Source organism: Rhinoderma darwinii, chromosome 2 (assembly GCF_050947455.1).
Source record: "Rhinoderma darwinii isolate aRhiDar2 chromosome 2, aRhiDar2.hap1, whole genome shotgun sequence".
Classification (NCBI taxonomy): domain Eukaryota; kingdom Metazoa; phylum Chordata; class Amphibia; order Anura; family Rhinodermatidae; genus Rhinoderma; species Rhinoderma darwinii.
The window spans coordinates 87,272,365-87,290,100 of NC_134688.1; the positions used below are offsets into that span (position 1 = coordinate 87,272,365).

At 42.1% G+C, this 17,736-nt stretch overlaps 1 protein-coding gene across 4 annotated transcripts in view; it reads right to left on the reverse strand.

Moving 5' to 3' along the window:
* Positions 1-2,369: 2,369 nt before the first annotated feature.
* CBX5 (chromobox 5) overlaps positions 2,370-17,736 on the reverse strand; it is a 29,503-nt gene continuing 14,136 nt past the window's right edge. For all 4 annotated transcript variants that reach the window (XM_075851877.1, XM_075851874.1, XM_075851875.1 and 1 more), the window contains 4 exons: positions 7,066-7,228; positions 5,443-5,608; positions 4,805-4,902; positions 2,370-4,360 (listed from right to left, as the gene is read on the reverse strand). In XM_075851877.1, coding sequence (XP_075707992.1) covers positions 4,210-4,360; positions 4,805-4,902; positions 5,443-5,608; positions 7,066-7,228 — 578 coding nt within the window. In that variant the 3' untranslated portion in view covers positions 2,370-4,209. The remainder of the gene's footprint in view (positions 4,361-4,804; positions 4,903-5,442; positions 5,609-7,065; positions 7,229-17,736) is intronic.

Consider the following 17,736-nt stretch of genomic DNA (forward strand, 5'->3'; position numbering starts at 1 on the left):
GGATCCAGCTCCTACTAGAAATATCAAGCTGTGGCTTAGCGTGGAGCCCCCAACTCTGATGTCAAGTTTCCTGTTTCACATGCAGTGAAGGAAGACGGGGGGGAAGGAAAGCCTTCTTGGACACACATACATTTTTTTGTCCCACCCCCCAATTTTCCAGTCATGTCTTAAATAGACACAGTACATTAACAATACAAGCTCTATCAGGTTATATGTGTTACATTATTGGAGATATAGTTTGTGGTCACTGGGGGCTTGGTTAAAAACAAATAGAAAGTAAGCACGGCCTTCTCAAATCCCTACCTAAAGGACTTGTCCAGGATAAGAAGAATATCGCCACACCTGTCCATGGGTGGTGTCTTATATTGAAGCTCAGCTCCATTGAAATGATTAGAGTTAAGCTGCAATACTACACATCACAACCCATAATAATAACCTTTATTTATACAGCACCAACATATTCCGCACCAGTTTACACCCATGGACAGGTGTGGCGCAGTTTCTGAAGTATCCATCTTCTTCTAATCCGGGACAACCCCTTTAAAAGCTTTACTATTCATAGCCATTTTATTGACGTATTCCAGATTCAGGAATTGCAGAATTTTTTGGATCCAAAACTGGCTTTAGATTTAAAAAACAAAAAAAACACTGCTTCAAACACTGCATGTGTGAATTCTGACTTTCTCTTTTTAGAGTATATGGCACCAAGAACAGAGATTAAGTAGAAGGTTGCCATTAATAGCAGGTTCACATTACCCGCTCATTAATATTTTACAAAGTCGAGTCACATTATGACCACCAGCTAATATCCAGAGTAACCGCCGTGTGCAGCACAGACAGCAGCTAGACGGGCTGGGAGTTACTCAATAAGATGCTGGTAAGTTGTCTCAGGTATCCGGAGCCATGTTGACTGCAGTGCATCCCACATTTGCTGGAGGGTGCGTGGGGGGATCCATAGAGCGAACAAGACGATCGAGGTGATCCCATAGATGCTCAATTGGGTTCAATTCTGGCAAATTAGGGGGCCGGTAAAGAACTTGGAAGTCTTGGTCGTGCTCTTCCAACCACTGTCGGACATTTCTTGCGTGTGACATGTCGCATTGTATTGCTGGAAGATTCCATCTGCCCCGGAGAGGACAAACAGCGTGTATGGATGGACATGATCTGCAACTATGGATTAATATGCAAAATCGGTTCAGAGTGCCTTTCACATGGATGAGTGGGCACAGAGAATGCCATGAAAAAAATTCCCCAGACCAGAACGCTGCCACCACCAGCTTGTGCGCTTCCAGCAATGGTTGCAGGGTGTTTGTTCTCTGATGTTTCTCGCCTGACACACTAAATGTCCATTCATTGAAGCAGAAAATGTGACTCATCGGAGAAGGCAACCCTTTGCCAATCATCGGTGGTCCAATTCCGATACTGCCATGCAAATTGAAGCCTTTTTTTCCCGATGCATCTTTGTTAGCGTAGCAGCAGTGACTGTCCGTCTGCTTTGGAGCCCCATACGTGGTATGGTTCACTGAACTGTTGTTTTAGACACACGTCTGGGTAGCCCCCTGGATGATTTTCACGGTGAGCTGCTCCACTGTAGCATGTAGTTTTGCCCTCTCGCACCTTCGTAGCCGACATTCACCTCTCACATCAATGGCACGTGGTGATCTGCAGTTTCCAGGTCGGTTATTCACAATGGTGCCATTTGTCCACTCACGTTACACTTTCACCACAGCAGCACGCGAACAGCTCACAAACTGCGCTGTTTAAGAAATACTTCCCTTGACCCGAAAGCCAATAATCATCCCTTTTTGCAACTCTGATAAATCGTCCCTTTTACCCATGACAACATCGACTGATATGTGTTCAGACAGCCTATCGCACACCTTATATACCCAAGCCAGCCCACGACACATCACTTCCTTCACAGGATATGCACTGCCAACGTCAAAAGTAGGATGTTGTCATAATAATGTAACTCGACTGAGTATCTGGCCAATTAATATTGGATTAGACTAAGTACTTAGGCAATACTAAGGAAGATTATTTTATTGCCGTTTCTCCCATGTGTTATGTCCCAGGCTCATATGCAAATAGTCTTTCTCCTAAAGCAAATACATTTATTAAACCCTAACTTTTGGGGGATGCAGTCATCCACCATGTATTTTATATAAAAAAAAAACAAAAAACATATTTAGGTATACATACAATTAAAATTTACCTTACTTTAAAAAAAAAAAACAAAAAAAATTATATGCACTATAATTTTGCACTACAACCACGGAAAATGAAATACAACCATTACATTTCTGAGACCTCTTTAAAAGCTGTGGACAACTTTGGTGGCTTTTTTTTTTTTTAATAAAATGTTTGTATTTTACTATAAAAAAAAAAAAAAAAAAAGCATTTTGGACCATTCAGTGTCTGCAGCTTCTATGTTTACAGTACATATGAGCTGCAGAAAGACATATCCGACAGAGCACTGGTCTGACAGCTCATTCTTTAGCGGCTCCTGTCTGTTCCTGAGACATCATCCAAGATTAATACTGATCAAATCAAGGTATTAGGACATGTTCAGACGTGACGGAGAAATTAGGCGAATCCACAACAGATGAATCGAAGGTCAAATATGCATGTTACATGCAATTATTTTTTTCCCAGATTTGACGCGGGCTTTACTCTATTGCAAAGGGTATCTTCTGCAGTGAAAACCTACTGCTTCTCGGCACAACAATGAGCATGTTTGGGATTTGAAAGATATTGCAGATTATTTTCGCCACTTATATCATACTGTAAATTGCTGTGAATTTGTGATACGAAATCCGCACCGCAAGTCGATCACATCTGAACGTGCACTTAGGCTTAGATGATGGTTGAGGAGCACACAGCAGCCGCTGCAGATCCAGCCAACACACCAGTGATCTGTCTAATTCAGCTGAGAACGGCTTTTTACAGCTTCTATGTACTGTGATAAATAGAAGCTGCCGTCACTAAATGGGGCAAAACATTTTTTAAAAGCCAATCACAAGTGCTTTTTATGGTAAAATACATACATTTCATTTAAAACAAAAAGCCAACAAAGTGTACAGAGCCTTTAACATAAAAAACATCAAGCTGATCTTAAAAGTTTATTTTACTGTACTATACATAAATGTTGTCACTGACAATTGAAATGTGTGATTTGTATTTTATCTTTTAAGAAATGTTTTTTTTATCAAAACCCACAAAGTGGTTTCAATTTATTACAGATGGAAATAGTATATTTTGTATATATAAAACGCTAACAAGCATCACTTCAGCATTGTACTTGGGATCAATACTGTATGGCATGATTTCTGTCTCACACATGACTATCAACGGGATGATATTCTATTACTATTTATGGCACATTGAATGAACGACACATACAAAAGCCACACAGTCTCATAACACCCCCATACAAATGACTGATGAGGTCTCCGTTAAAGTGCGGGTTGTGGGACCCCCACCACACAGTGACTTTTTCAAAGTGCTTTTTTTTTTTTTTTAAATGACACTTTGGATATGAATATAGAAATTCTCCCGAGTTGATACACTTGCCACTTGAGTTCTTTGTTGTTTTTAGCAAATATCTTCAGATAAAAAAACAAGTAATACGCAGAGAGACCCATAACAAGGTAGATACAGATAGATAAAAAAAAATTAAAACCATTAAAACACAATCTCTTCTCCCTCAAAGTACAAGCGTCCAAGAACGGGAGAAAGCAGCAACGTTCCCTTCCTAGTACAGTATATACTTGGTCACTGTTACTTGAGGGAGGTCCTTTCACAATTTATCCTGGCATGACTTGCCAGACACTGTAACCATTTACTGATCTAACCCCTTTGCCCACTGCAGATCTTCCTCACAATAATTTAAACGTTAGAGAAAGTTTAGCAGCGCTCAGCAAGCAACGTCTACAGTGCGTTCCTCCATGAGTGGTAAATATGCCATGGCTGCCCAATCTTCTAAAATTTGGCAGTCTGATCTTGTGCAAATGCCACTTGTAGAGTGTTTTAGGGTAAAAGGGTTAAGTGTACATCAAAAATAATCTATGAAAGGCAAGATTCCCTCCCCATCTTGATAACACTTGGACCTGGGCGGATGAGGAGTGTGGGGAGAATGTGTGTGCATGTGTTTAAATGAGGGGAGGTATATTATACACACACACACATATATATATATAAAAGGGCATTTTAGCTTTTCACAGCTTCTTTCTCTTTGCTCTCTGTGTCTTCGGGGTAAGCGTGCCAAGTCAATCTCTCCTCGTAAAATGCAATAACTATTTGCGGACACTTCACATTGGCTTCTTTCGCTAGTACAAGATCTGCTTCATCCGAATCTTTCCTGCAATACAAAAGGGGAAGGTGGCTTTGTTTCAAGGTAAATCACAATATAATACAACAAAAGTAACTAGCTAGAGATGTAATAAACCTAGATTTTTTTTTAGTGAACTCTTCATTAGCCCACTTTTGTAGCCAGTGCCATAGTTGTGAAGGACATTTTAGCAAAAACCCATTCACACTATGTAGCACAGAGCGGCACATTTTCAAGGGCCTGATGCTAAACCCCCAATCATCTCCCCCCCTCCCAAACCACAGCATGCCCTAAAAGTCATAGTTGCCGAAAGTGTGATTGTTAAATCTAAATGCTACTTGCCCAACTTTTACTATTATCGTACATTTTCTGCTACGGATCAACTTTTATGTTTAAAAATGTCCCACTAAGACAACTCCTTTCCATATGCCCTATCCTCTCTGGCTGTAGAAGACAGCCTACACTTCTACTTACCATTTCATGAGAAACATGAGCTCACCGCAGGAATCTGTTGCTCCGATAATCTTTTCAGGCTCAAGCCCCCTTTCGAATCCCCGGGCAATGTCATTACTCTGTAGCAATTTATAAAATAGAATAATAAAAGAGAACGTCAGGTAAGCGTTGTATCAAAGACTGTACCGATAAACAGCACGTCAGCTAGAACTAAACACATAACTGTACTTTGTTCACTTTAATCCTGTACAATGTATAGATTAAGGATAAAACCAAGGTAGAAAACACAAAGAACTACATTTATTTACTGTTCTGGTGTTTTAAAGGGGTTGCCTTATCTGGACAATTTCTGTCCATATACCCTATCAAGACATCCCTCACTCAGGACCCCCACTCTGTTATCCAGAAATGAGAAGCATAGCAAAGGGCGACAGGAAGAGTTGGCAAGACCATGTTGGTTTCAATGGATTCTATATAATATTATATATGCAGGCACTAGTAGCTTCCTTCAAGGATTGCCAATTGCAGGGGGTTCCAGTAGCCGCAACCACAGTGGTCAACCATTAAAAAAAGAGGTAGTCCTGATGGAGCCCCTTTAAAAAATGTTATTAAATTCCAGTTTGCATTACAGTATTAGTGTTAACAACATATGGCTTCACCTCTCTCCTCTTTTTTGCCCGAATGTCATCACTTCCAGCTTTTCTTTTGGTGGGTTCTGTCTTGGGTTTGGGTTCAGCCTCTTTACCCTTCTTGTATTTCTTCATAAATTCAGAGATCAACTCAGGGCAGTCCAGGTTCTTTTCAGGCTCCCATGTGTTATGTTCTCTGCAGTAGGAAAGTGGTGGACAACACGGTCAGTGGAAACATCATAGAGGGGAGACCTGCAAGCTTTAAGACAGGACCTTTCTTTCTGGACAACAGCAATACTTCTTCTACCCCCTACCATTTTTGTGTCAAAGGGATTTTTCGGCACTTGGTAAATAGATTTAAATATGCACATAACTTATTTGGCTAGTGGTTATGTCTATGCCACTTGTGATGCCAACGATTCTGCCCGCTGGGAAGGATTTATAATGCCAATAGATCTGAGCACTTAAAGGGGTTTCCAGGGTTATTAAAAGAGCCAGGTTTTATTCCAAAGTGCCACTCTTGTCCATTGGCCGTATGTGACATTGCAGCTCAGCTCCATGTAAATTTATCCTACCTTTTTTTTCTAATCTCAGTATGCACAGTATCATCTCTACACTTGATCCATATACAGCTAGATCCTTGCCAGTGCATTGTATGCTGGGATATGTAGTTTATTATGATTACAAATACTCCCACCACCGACACGTGGAATTAACACAAGAATGAAGCCAAGACTTCACATCTATAGAGTAAGTAAATTACATTATTATACAAGGACTGTATTGCAGTGCAGTGTATTTATAAAATACAGTCTATTGTCTGCAAACAACTCCAATAGGACCAGTTCAGCAAGGCTTCTGAAACTCATGCAGATTATTACTGTAACGCTCAAACTTGTAAAGGGAGCAATTCTGATATGTTAATGAGAGGGTCTAAGACAACAAATATGAATGTATCAAATGAGAATCTTCCTGTGTGAATTGGTATTAACAATGAGTAACGATCGATACATTGATTCTTGATGGAACCAATGCTACTATATCATTTATCAGATTCTGTAAATAGTTGTCGAACAACTGGCTACCAAAGCACATAAATTGTAACAACCACAACTCACTCGTGTTTTAGAATGATTGTTTGGTATAAAATGTCCGTTTTATTAATGCCGCAGAATCTAGACTTAGACAAAGCTTTTTATTCCGTGAAATGGGAATATGCAAGATCTTCGCTTTTTATATTCTCCTCCCCGGGCCAGGTGTAAAGTTTCAGGGTCAGTTGTCCCATTTTCCCTACAGAACGTGAAACACAGTAAGGATAACCTTTAATTATTCTCCCCGTTTTCGCTTTCCGTCTTCCATTCTTTATGGTCACTATAATTGGGTACTACGTTGCCCCATAGCAATCTGCATACAAGGACAATATGATCTGCTTCACTGAGACTACCCCTTTTCATACGCTATTAGGGCATTGGGATCACCCCAAATAGTAGCATTTCCAACTTTGGCTGCCCCAGCATTTGAATGGCCGCTATGTAATACGACATTTATGGCTGTTCACAACATGCTGGGTTCGGCTGATCACTAGGCCCATTTCAGAAAAAGGTTTCTTCTTGAGACAACCCCTTTGAGGTGTTGCGGATCTGGGTTACTTACTCTGAGAATCCTTTCCACTTAAGGAGATATTCCACTTGTCCTTTGACTACTCTTCGATCAAGAACTTTTTCGACCACGTATTCTTCTTCTTCAGAGGAAGAGGAGGCATCAGAAGCTCTTTTGTTCTTTTTTGCCACGTTGCTACTGATAGTCACGCTCTCCTCTAAACAAACAAAAAAATACAAAACATACAAACAGGAAGAATATTTTATCTATACTATTTATCACAATGGCAAAACAGAACAGGTTAAAAAAAGCTAAGAAATTAGAAGAATATTCCAGTGCAATTTTTACTGCCACTCTTGCTAATCAAACCCCTGAAATGCTTAAAAATCGACATGTTAGGGTATTGTTCACATGCAAAATGGAAAACAGCTGTAAAATACAGAGCTGTTTTCAAGGGAAAAAAGCCTCTGATTTTCAGCTGTTTTTAAGCATCAAAAGTTTGTTGATGCGTTTTTTTAGACCGTTTTTGGAGCTGTTTTTCTATTGACAAAATGAAAAACGGCTCCAAAAACGGCAAAACGGAAACCTGCTGAAATGGTGACGAACGGAAACCATTAGCAATGTTTCCGTCACCATTGATACCAATAGTGAAGGAAACGGAAGCTGTGGTTTCAGTTTGACTTTCCGTTGCGGGGTTCACCCGACGGAACCCCGGAACGGAAAGATAACGCTGATGTGAACAGGCCCTAAGACATTTCCGATCACTCAGTTCTTCGGCAGATTTGCCAATGAACTAAAGGTATAGGAGGGTCAAGGAGACTTGGTAGGATCTCTGCATTGTGCCATTTGCCTGTTATTCCTCCTAGAAATGTATAAATAAATTGACAACTGGGTGTTTCCATTCCCCTTGTCAAAACAATGTGTCCCTGCACAGTTTGATACTATGAGCATTGACAGGACCTTGTCAGACTGTGTAGGGACACCTCCCCCCCAGCTGGTAACACCCAGTTGTCAATTTAGGCATGATTCACACGAGCGTTGAAGATGTCCGTGAGATGGCCGTTAAAACAACAGCCATCACACGGACGCATGATTTTCAATGGGGCCATTCACATGGCCGTCTTTTCAATGGACCGTGTGAAGGGTCCGTTGAAAAATAGAACCTGTCCAATTATCCCCATAGACTTGAGCCTATGGAGGGATCTGTGAAAACGGGACCTACACGGGGGCACCTCGGACGTGAAAAACATCACATTTTTCACATCTGAGTTTCCCCCACGTTCGTGTGAATCTAGCCTTATTCATACATTTTTGGAGGAATAATAGGGCACATCGGCACATGGGGAAAACAAGTATTTACTAAAACAATTATTTTTAGAGTGGGTTTCCCACATTGCGTATGTGGCGCAGATATTAGAGACAAAACCAGAAGTGGATCGAAGGAGTTCTTCCCATTCCTTTTGAAACCACTACTGGCTTTGGCTCTAAAATCTGCAACAAAACGAATTGTGAGTCAAGTCTTCTGGTGCAGTCACACGCGGCAGATTTTGTTGCAGAAATTTCTGCGACTGAAAATCAGCTTAATTCATTTGATTGGAACCTGCAGAAATCTTTGTACTTGCCATAGAAACAACCTCACTCAGATGAATGGAACTGATTTTCAGGCACAAAAATTTCTGCAACAAAATCTGCCGTGTGTGAAGTTTTCTGGTTGCCTCAGATCCTCATCCTTTTCAAAATTTTGGTTTACGGCTGAAAATTTCTCCCAGCTGATAATAGTATCCAGTCTAGACAATCCCCTGAGCGGAACAATGAAGAACGCAACCTACTTTGGGACTTTGACGACGCAGCGATTTTTTTCATTGCCGAATTACAAGTGCCATAAAACTTTTTATTTTTTTTATCGATATATTTATGTATCTGATTGACTAACTTTTATATAAAAAATAAAAATGGAGGGGGAATGTGAATAAATTGTATATCCGCTATAGCGTCTTTTTTTGTTTTTTTTTACACCATGCGATGTGCTGTATAAATACTATATTTTTTATTCTACGGGTCGTTAGGATTGCAGCGGTAGCATACGTCTTTTTTTATAGTTAACTATTTTTAATAAATAAAATATTTAATGCTACAACGGGGTTTATTTTATCTGGAACTTTTTTTTTTACCTACTAGGAGACTTGATATGAAAGCATTATTGCTACACTGAAAGGCAATCTATTAGTCCTTTGTTAGGCCCTCACCTGCCATAGTAAAAAACCAGCACCCTGCAATCACATGGCGGGAGTGCCGCTGATGAGATAGATGGAGTCCTCTCCCTCTGTCAAACACATTCGGTGCCGCGATCACTACGGACTACAGCCGGCACCCGCAAGTGATGGGGCGGGCACAGCACCATTACTTTGACGTAATAATACGACGGTTCGTGGGAACAGCTAACGACATACTATATTGTCACAGCAAGGGAAAGGGTTAAAGTGGCTCTGTCAGTTCTCTGATGCTAACTATATAAGAACAGTATGGGACAGAGGGAGAAGACACAAAGCTAGGGGATATATAGTTTATGATTTTAGTATTTTTATGTAAAAAGTAGTTAAAATGCATCGAGAAAGCTTATGAACCCTGTGCCCCCCCCCCCATATGTAAGGAGGTGCTCCGCATAAGTGGACTTTGATAGTGATCCCCACCACTTTGGCCCCATGCACACGACTGTGTCTGTAATCACGGTCTGTAATTACGGGCATGGCCAGCAGTCCGCATTTGCGGGCCGTGCTGCCATTATAAAGTATGGCAGCACGGTTCATAAAATACATGTCCTATCTTTTGCGGAGCCTTTCTACGACACGGACACCTTCCCATAAATATACGGGATGGTGTCCGTGAGCAATAGAAATTAATGGGTACATAATTACGGCTGAAATCTATGGTCGTGTGCATGGGGCCTTACCAAGAAATGCACTTGGATTGTTCCCGTGAAGTAACTGGACTGTTATGTTCTAACATGTTTTCTGTAGCAGGTGTTGTGCCTTTAACGTGTTGTAATGTTTCTATTTCAGGCTGTATAATCTCTGGTCAGGTGTGCAGAAGCAGAAACATGGCGGCGCGCAAGCTTTGTACTAGAATGGAGCGAGTCTCTAAAGGATGCGTTTTGGCACGTCTTGTGGTGAGAAGGGTCAGTGATAGTCACAGTGACGATTGTGTCAGGTGTGACCGTAGGAAGTGCATGGGACTAAAAGCAAGCAGAGATCTAGAGCGAGTCAGAGGATTGTGTCGTGCCAGCGTTTGTCTTCTGAGGGGCTCCGGACTGCTGTGTATCTTAGGTCTACCGGAAGAGTGCTCAGTGACCGGAAAAAGCCAAGTGAGTGTGGTTTCGTACGACTTCCAGCGTAATCCTGTACTTTGGACAGGTGAAGGCCTAGTCACACATGCCTGGAAAAGTCACTAAAAGACCAGAGATTGTGCTGCCAAGACAGGTGCCTACAAGAGTTGTAACCATCAAACTAAATGCCTCTCAAGAGACTATACTTCCAAGCTAAGGGCCCTTTAAGAGACTGTAACCAACAAGTTGTGTTATAACCCTGTAATCGTTACGTTTAGTAGTACTGCCTGTTACCATTACACATTGTGCCCCAGCCAGAGTAAAACCGGGTTTCTTTGAACTGTACTTGCCTCCATTACTGCACCATCCTTCAGGGTGGCATACCCTAAAAACTGACCCTCTTACATATACACTACAACGTCTTTCCGGTATACAAGCTCATATATCCTCAGCGACTCATATAGGGTAGCATAGGAGGCCTAATAGAGCAGCTATAAATGTATCTCCACTAATCTCTCTCCCGATAACTTACTATAGTGTATCCGTGTAGGTGAAATGTATCATCCTGGAGTCAAGGCTGCTTAGCTAATAGAGGATTGGACTGCATACAACTGCAGCAAACCTTCAGCTGTGAGGCATATTCGGTCTGTATGGATTTTAAATCTTCCTATGTATTATAGTTCAGTGTACGGAAGTTGTTCGTGAATTGCAAGCGGATTTAAACAAACTAAGTGTTTGGGCGTCCAGTTGGCAAATGAGGTTTAATGTAGATAAATGTAAAAAGTTATGCATCTGGGTACCAACAATCGGCATGCATCATATGTCCTAGGGGGCGCTACTCTTGGGGAGTCGCTTGTTGAGAAGGATCTGGGTGTACTTTTAGATCATAAACTAAAAAACAGCATGCAATGTCAATCAGCTGCTTCAAAGGCCAGCAGGATATTGTCGTGTATCAAAAGAGGCATGGACTCGCGGGACAGGGATGTAATATTACCACTTTACAAAGCATTAGTGAGGCCTCATCTAGAATATGCAGTTCAGTTCTGGGCTCCAGTTCATAGAAAGGATGCCCTGGAGTTAGAAAAATACAAAGAAGAGCAACGAAGCTAATAAGGGGCATGGAGAATTTAAGTTATGAGGAAAGATTAAAAGAATTAAACCTATTTAGCCTTGAAAAGAGACGACTAACGGGGGACATGATCAACTTATATAAATATATTAATGGCACATACAAAAAATATGGTGAAATCCTGTTCCACGTAAAACCCCCTCAAAAAACAAGGGGGCACTCCCTCCGTCTGGAGAAAAAAGGGTTCAATCTGCAGAGACGACAAGCCTTCTTTAGGCCTCATGCACACGAACGTAAAAACGCCCGTAATTACGGGCCCATAGACTTCTATTGGCCACGGGTACCTCCCCGTATGCTTACGGTAAGGTGCCTGTGACGTTGAAAAATATAGAACATGTCCTATTTCAGGCCGTAATTAAGGAATGGGCAGGCCCATAGAAGTCTATGGGGCTCCCGTAATTACGGGTGACTACGTGTGTGCACCCGTAATTACGGGAGCGTTGCTAGGCGACGTCAGTGTATAGTCACTGTCCAGGGTGCTGAAAGAGTTCAACGATCGGCAGTAACTCTTTCAGCACCAGGGAGAGTGGCTACCGATGACAATATAGATAAAGCTGTAAAAAAAAAAATCAAAGACGTTCATACTTACTCAGAACTCCCTGCTTCTTCCTCCAGTCCGGCCTCCTGGGATGACGTTACAGCCCATGTGACCGCTGCAGCCAATCACTGGCTGCAGCGGTCACATGGACTGCGCGTCATCCAGGGAGAGCGGACTGGATGTCAAGAGAAGGACGCGTCACCAAGACAACGGCTGGGTAAGTATGAATTTTAATTTTACTTTTATTACGGAAAGGGCTGTCCCTTCTCTCTATCCTGCACTGATAGAGAGAAGGGCTGCCGATTACTGCAGTGCAATTTTGCAGCGAAAACGTGCCCGTAAATACGGGTGGACAAAAATACGGTCGTGTGCATGAGGCCTTACTGTGAGAACTGTGAATCTATGGAATAGTCACAGCAGGGACAGTAGATGGCTTTAAAAAAGGGTTAGATAATTTCCTAGAACAAATAAATCTTCGCTCCTATGTGTAGAAATGTTTCCCTTCCTTTTCCCTTCCCTTGGTTGAACTTGATGGACATGTGTCTTTTTTCAACCGTACTAACTATGTAACTATCTATTCACTGATAGCAAAAAGAGACCTTGAAAAGAATGGAATTGAAACAAAGTTTACTAGGAAGTTGATTAGCTTATCAATCTACAATGATTAAGCTTTATTTAGATAAAATTGGGAAAATCTTTAGGGTAAGCCCGCAAGTACCGGAATCGCTGTGGATATTACCTCTGAATTTACACAGGTAAAACTTGCAGCGGATTACAGTACCATGTTTTACTACTTTTACGCAGCAAAAACACTTTTTTCAAAATTATTTGTTTTTGTGTCTCCGTATTTGAAGAGCCGTAACGTTTTTATTTTTTCGCCGATGCAATTGTATGAGGGCTTTTTTTTAGTGGCCCGACTTGTATTTTTTTATTGGTACCACTTTGGAGTAGATGCGACTTTTTGATCACTTTTTATCAATTTTTTTTTTTTTTTTTAAGGCTGGATTCAAAGAAAACAGCAATTTTTGCATTGTTTTTATTTGATTTTTTACGACGTTCACCGTGCGGGTTAAATAGCGTAAGAACTTTATAGTTGGGGCCGTTATGGACGCGGCAATACCAAATATGTGTAACTTTTTTTACTTTATTTTTTTTAGTAATAAAGGGAAAAAAGTGGGTTTTTACATATTTTTTTTAACTTTTTTACTAGTCCCACTAGTGGACTTCACTATGTAATCCTCCGATCGCATTTATAATACACTGCAATACTTCTGTATTGCAGTGTATTAGTGCCTGTCCGTGTAAAACGGACAGGCATCTGCTAGGCCATGCCTCTGGCATGACCTAGCATGCATACACTACATGCAGACCTGGGGGCCTTTATTAGGCCCCCCCGGCTGCCATAGAAGACACAGACACTCTGTGATCACAAACAGGGTGACGGTTAAATGGGTGAGATCGATACGGATATCGATCTCACAAGTTAGTGCAGGGACGCCCCCAGCTACCTCTGGTAGCTGAGAGCAGGGAGATTTAACAGCTCCCTGCTCTGTTTATTTATTCCGATGCAGGCCGTAAAAAGGCTATTTCATCGGAATAAAGCCCGTTAGTGGCCGCAGTAAAAACACTACGGGGCGGTCACTAACGGGTTAAATTAAATATTGTAAACAAAAATCTTTTAAAATCTGCAACGCTAACAAAACAAATAAGGCCCCTTCACAACACGTTTATGCCCACGTATAGCGTGTACGTAGAGAAAGCACCCGATGTACACACTAAATGTGTCCATAGGGCTCCACTAGCCCGATGGTGGCCAAAAGAGTGTCCTTTTGACCTTCAGCAGGCTGATATACATCAGTGTACCTTTTCTTTTCTTTTGAAGGCTCGAAGGCATAGTAGACTACATCCTGAGGAATACTTTTATTTTTTTTTTAACATGGGAGCCTTTGGGTCACAGGTATACAATAGACATAGATGTTGGGTTCCCCCAGAGCCGGAGTCCAAGGGAGAGCATCAAGTAGTTCTCTTCTCTGGGATTACTGATGACACGGTCAATATATATGGACAGTAATGTGACATTTTTTATGCATGAAGCATTTTTTGATGCGTTTTTTAGGGTCGTTTTCGGAGCGGTTTTTCTATTGGGACAATGAAAAACGTGTCTAAAAACAGCTCAAGAAGTTATTCTGAAGTGCACTTCTTTTTTATGCGCCGTGTTTACAAACGACCGCGTAAAAATACTCCCCGTGGCAATGAAACGCAGTTTTTCCCATTTAAATCAATGGGCAGATGTTTACGGCCAGAAAAATGGTTGAAAATAAGCTGTGTGAACATACCCATAGGCTGAAAGATATCTGCAATGATGAGAATGATTTTGCATGAGTAAAATGTTGCAATTATTATAAATATATTACTCTGCATGTATTTTATCCTCTTGTGTGACTGCTTGCTCTATGCGAAGATCATAGAGCTCGATGTATTAAGACTATGCCAGGAACTGGTGTACATTTCCGCTATAATTTAGTTTCTGGCATAAATCATAGTAAACGCCACACCCCATTTTTTTAAGCTCCACCGACTTTTGGGCCGTTATCAAAACTTTCAGAAAACTGGCGTTGAAACTTTGTTACATTAGCCCCTGTGTTTATCAGTAATGATAAGAAATAAAATTAAATCTCTTCTGTACCACAGAAACAACGATCAACGATCATTCCTTATGGTCAGATTGTTACTGATCAGTTATTGTCTTTGGCTACCTACAACCATTAAACTCTATCACATATAGGCGGCTTTAATTTTGCATCACAGAATTTATTAAATGTTCTACGCCAGTTTTTTGTCATAGAAAAGTTGCAAATGTGTCAAAAGTTGTAATAAAAATTACAACTTTTGATGCATTTATGCCATTCACAGAACTCTAGAGAAAAGTGAGCGGTGCCTAGTGGAATGGGTGGGGTCACCTGCGGCTCGACACATTTACTACAAGGGTATGTTCACACGACAACGCAAAATACGTCTGAAATTACGGAGCGGTCTTCAGGCGAAAACAGCTCCTGAATTTCAGACGTTTTTCGAACCATCCATTACGGTCGTAATTGGAGCTCTTTTTCAATGGAGTCAATAAAAAACGTCTCCAATTACGTCCCAAGAAGTGACATGCACTTCTTTGAGGTGGGCGTCTTTTGACAGGGGCGCGTAAAAAAAAAGCCCGTCTGCACAAAACACCGTAAGACCCATTGAATTCAATGGGCAGATGTTTGCCGACGGTTTGGAGACGTTTTTTCGGCCGTAATTCCAGGCGTAAAACGCCTGAATTACGTCCGTAAATAGGGCGAGTGAACATACCCTAAGGCTAAATTCACACGAGTTCCGTGTGTCATAAGTGTTTGGTGCCTGACTGCGTGATTTTCACGCATATGCCATCCTTATGACACACGGTTTTGATGCTTAGAAACTGCAATGAATGTGGTGCTTTTTTTTCCCCTTCATTTATTTAAAAACTGTAGGGCAAATCACGCGTGGCACACGGAAGCGCGTCCGTGTGCGGTTTTCACGCACCCATTGACTTCAATGGGTGCGTGATGTGCGAAAAACGCTCAAGTATAGGACATATGGTGAGTTTTACGCAGCAGACACGCTGAGTGAAAATCACGGACAGTCTGAACGGCCCCATTGAGTTACATTTCCGTGAGAAACATGTTCGTGTAAATAAGGCCTAATTGACACCAGTAACTAGCGTAAATTATAGGAGAAATCTCATAGATGGACAACACATGATGTGACAAATTTATTATAAGACGTGCACCTCTTAATAAATCATGCGCACCTTACTTCTGTGGGATTAATACTAGGACTGGTGTATGAAATGTCAGTCTTAGTAAATTTGGGCCTATATATTTCTGTCTTCTGGGTAACTTAGTACAGATTTTTTTTCATGGGGCGAACACGCCATTACCGTGAAATTGTAGCAAAACACTGTGCTTTTTGCCAAATCGATTTAAACGCACCATGTGAATGGACCCTAAGGGTATATGCACACGGTAGCAGGCTTTTACGTCTGAAATGACAGACTGTTTTCAAGGAGAAAACAGCTGCCTCGTTTCAGCCGTAATTGCTCCTCCTCGCATTTTGCGAGGCTTCTCCGACAGCCGTAAATTTTGAGCTGCTCTTCATTGAGTTCAATGAAGAACGGCTCAAATTACGTCTGAAAGAAGTGTCCTGCACTTCTTTTGACGAGGCTGTATTTTTACGCGTCGTCGTTTGACAGCTGTCAAACGACGACGCGTAAATGACAGGTCGTCTGCACAGTACGTCGGCAAACCCACTCAAATGAATGGGCAGATGTTTGCCGACGTATTGTAGCCCTATTTTCAGACGTAAAACGAGGCATAATTAATACGCCTCGTTTACGTCTGAAAATAGGTCGTGTGAACCCAGCCTAAGGGTATATTCACATGTAGCAGTTGATTTGCAGTTGAAAACCGCTTTAATTTTTTTTTTTACCAAATCGCAGGAAAAACAAATGTGGTTTTGAACCGCACCTCAATTGCTACGTGTGAATATACCGTTATGCCTCAGTCACACGACGGTCCGAGGGTCGGCCGATAAAATCGGCAGTTTTGGGCCGGTCGGTTTGCATCCGTTCCGTGTTGCCGTTTTTAACAGCCGATTTTGACCCGTTTAGCAGACGTTTTTTCCCTGTCCGTTTTAAAATTGGATGAATTTCATTTAAATTTGTTGCCACACACAGCACCCTGTAGGTAATGCCACCCAGCCCCGTTGGTAATGCCACCCAGCCCCCTGCAGGTAATGCCACCAAGTCCCCTGTAGGTAATGCCACCAAGTCCCCTGTAGGTAATGCCACCAAGTCCTCTGTAGGTAATGCCACCAAGTCCCCTGTAGGTAATGTCACACAGCCCCCTGTAGGTAATGTCACACAGCCCCCTGTAGGTTGCACCCCACGGACTTCAATGTCCATATATGGACAGTTTAGTCACTGACTTCTCCTGTAGCGGAATCCCCGGCCAAGGTGTCGGGGATTCCGCTTCAGAAGTGAGTGACGTCGCTGTGTCTATATAAAGACAGAGTAGTCACTCACCTCTCCTGTAGCGGAATCCTCGGCCAAGGTGTCGGGGATTCGGCTTCAGAAGTGAGTGACGTCGCTGTGTCCATATATAGACAGTGTAGTCACTCACTTCTCCTGTAGCGGAATCCCCAATCCCCGGCAGGGATTGGTGATTCTGACTTCTACAGGGAGCGTGAAAAGACCATCCTCCTCCTCACATTCACACTGCGAGGAGGAGGAGAGAGAGCGAGCGACGGAATACATGGCCATCACTCGGGACACATTCCGGTGATGGCCGTGTATTACCCGGCCCCATAGACTTCTATGGGAGCCAGGCGGCCGGGTAAACGGCTCAAAATAGGGCATGTCCCATTTTTTGACGGCCAGGTTTCCCAGGCCGTCAAAAAAATCGGTCGTGTGAATAGCCCCATTAGGGGTCTATTGTTCCTAATGCAGCCGGGTGACGGCCGATTTATGAACGGCCGTCACCCGGCTGGGAAACCCTGTCGTGTGAATAAGGGCTTAGGTCTTATTCACACAGTGCAGTTTTTTTTAAATCTATAACCAAGAGTGGCTAGGTAGGGTCCATTCACACGTTGCGGGTAAAACCGCATCCGAAAACTGCATGCATTTTTGCCGCAATTTCGTGATTCTCGACACAACCTTATCGA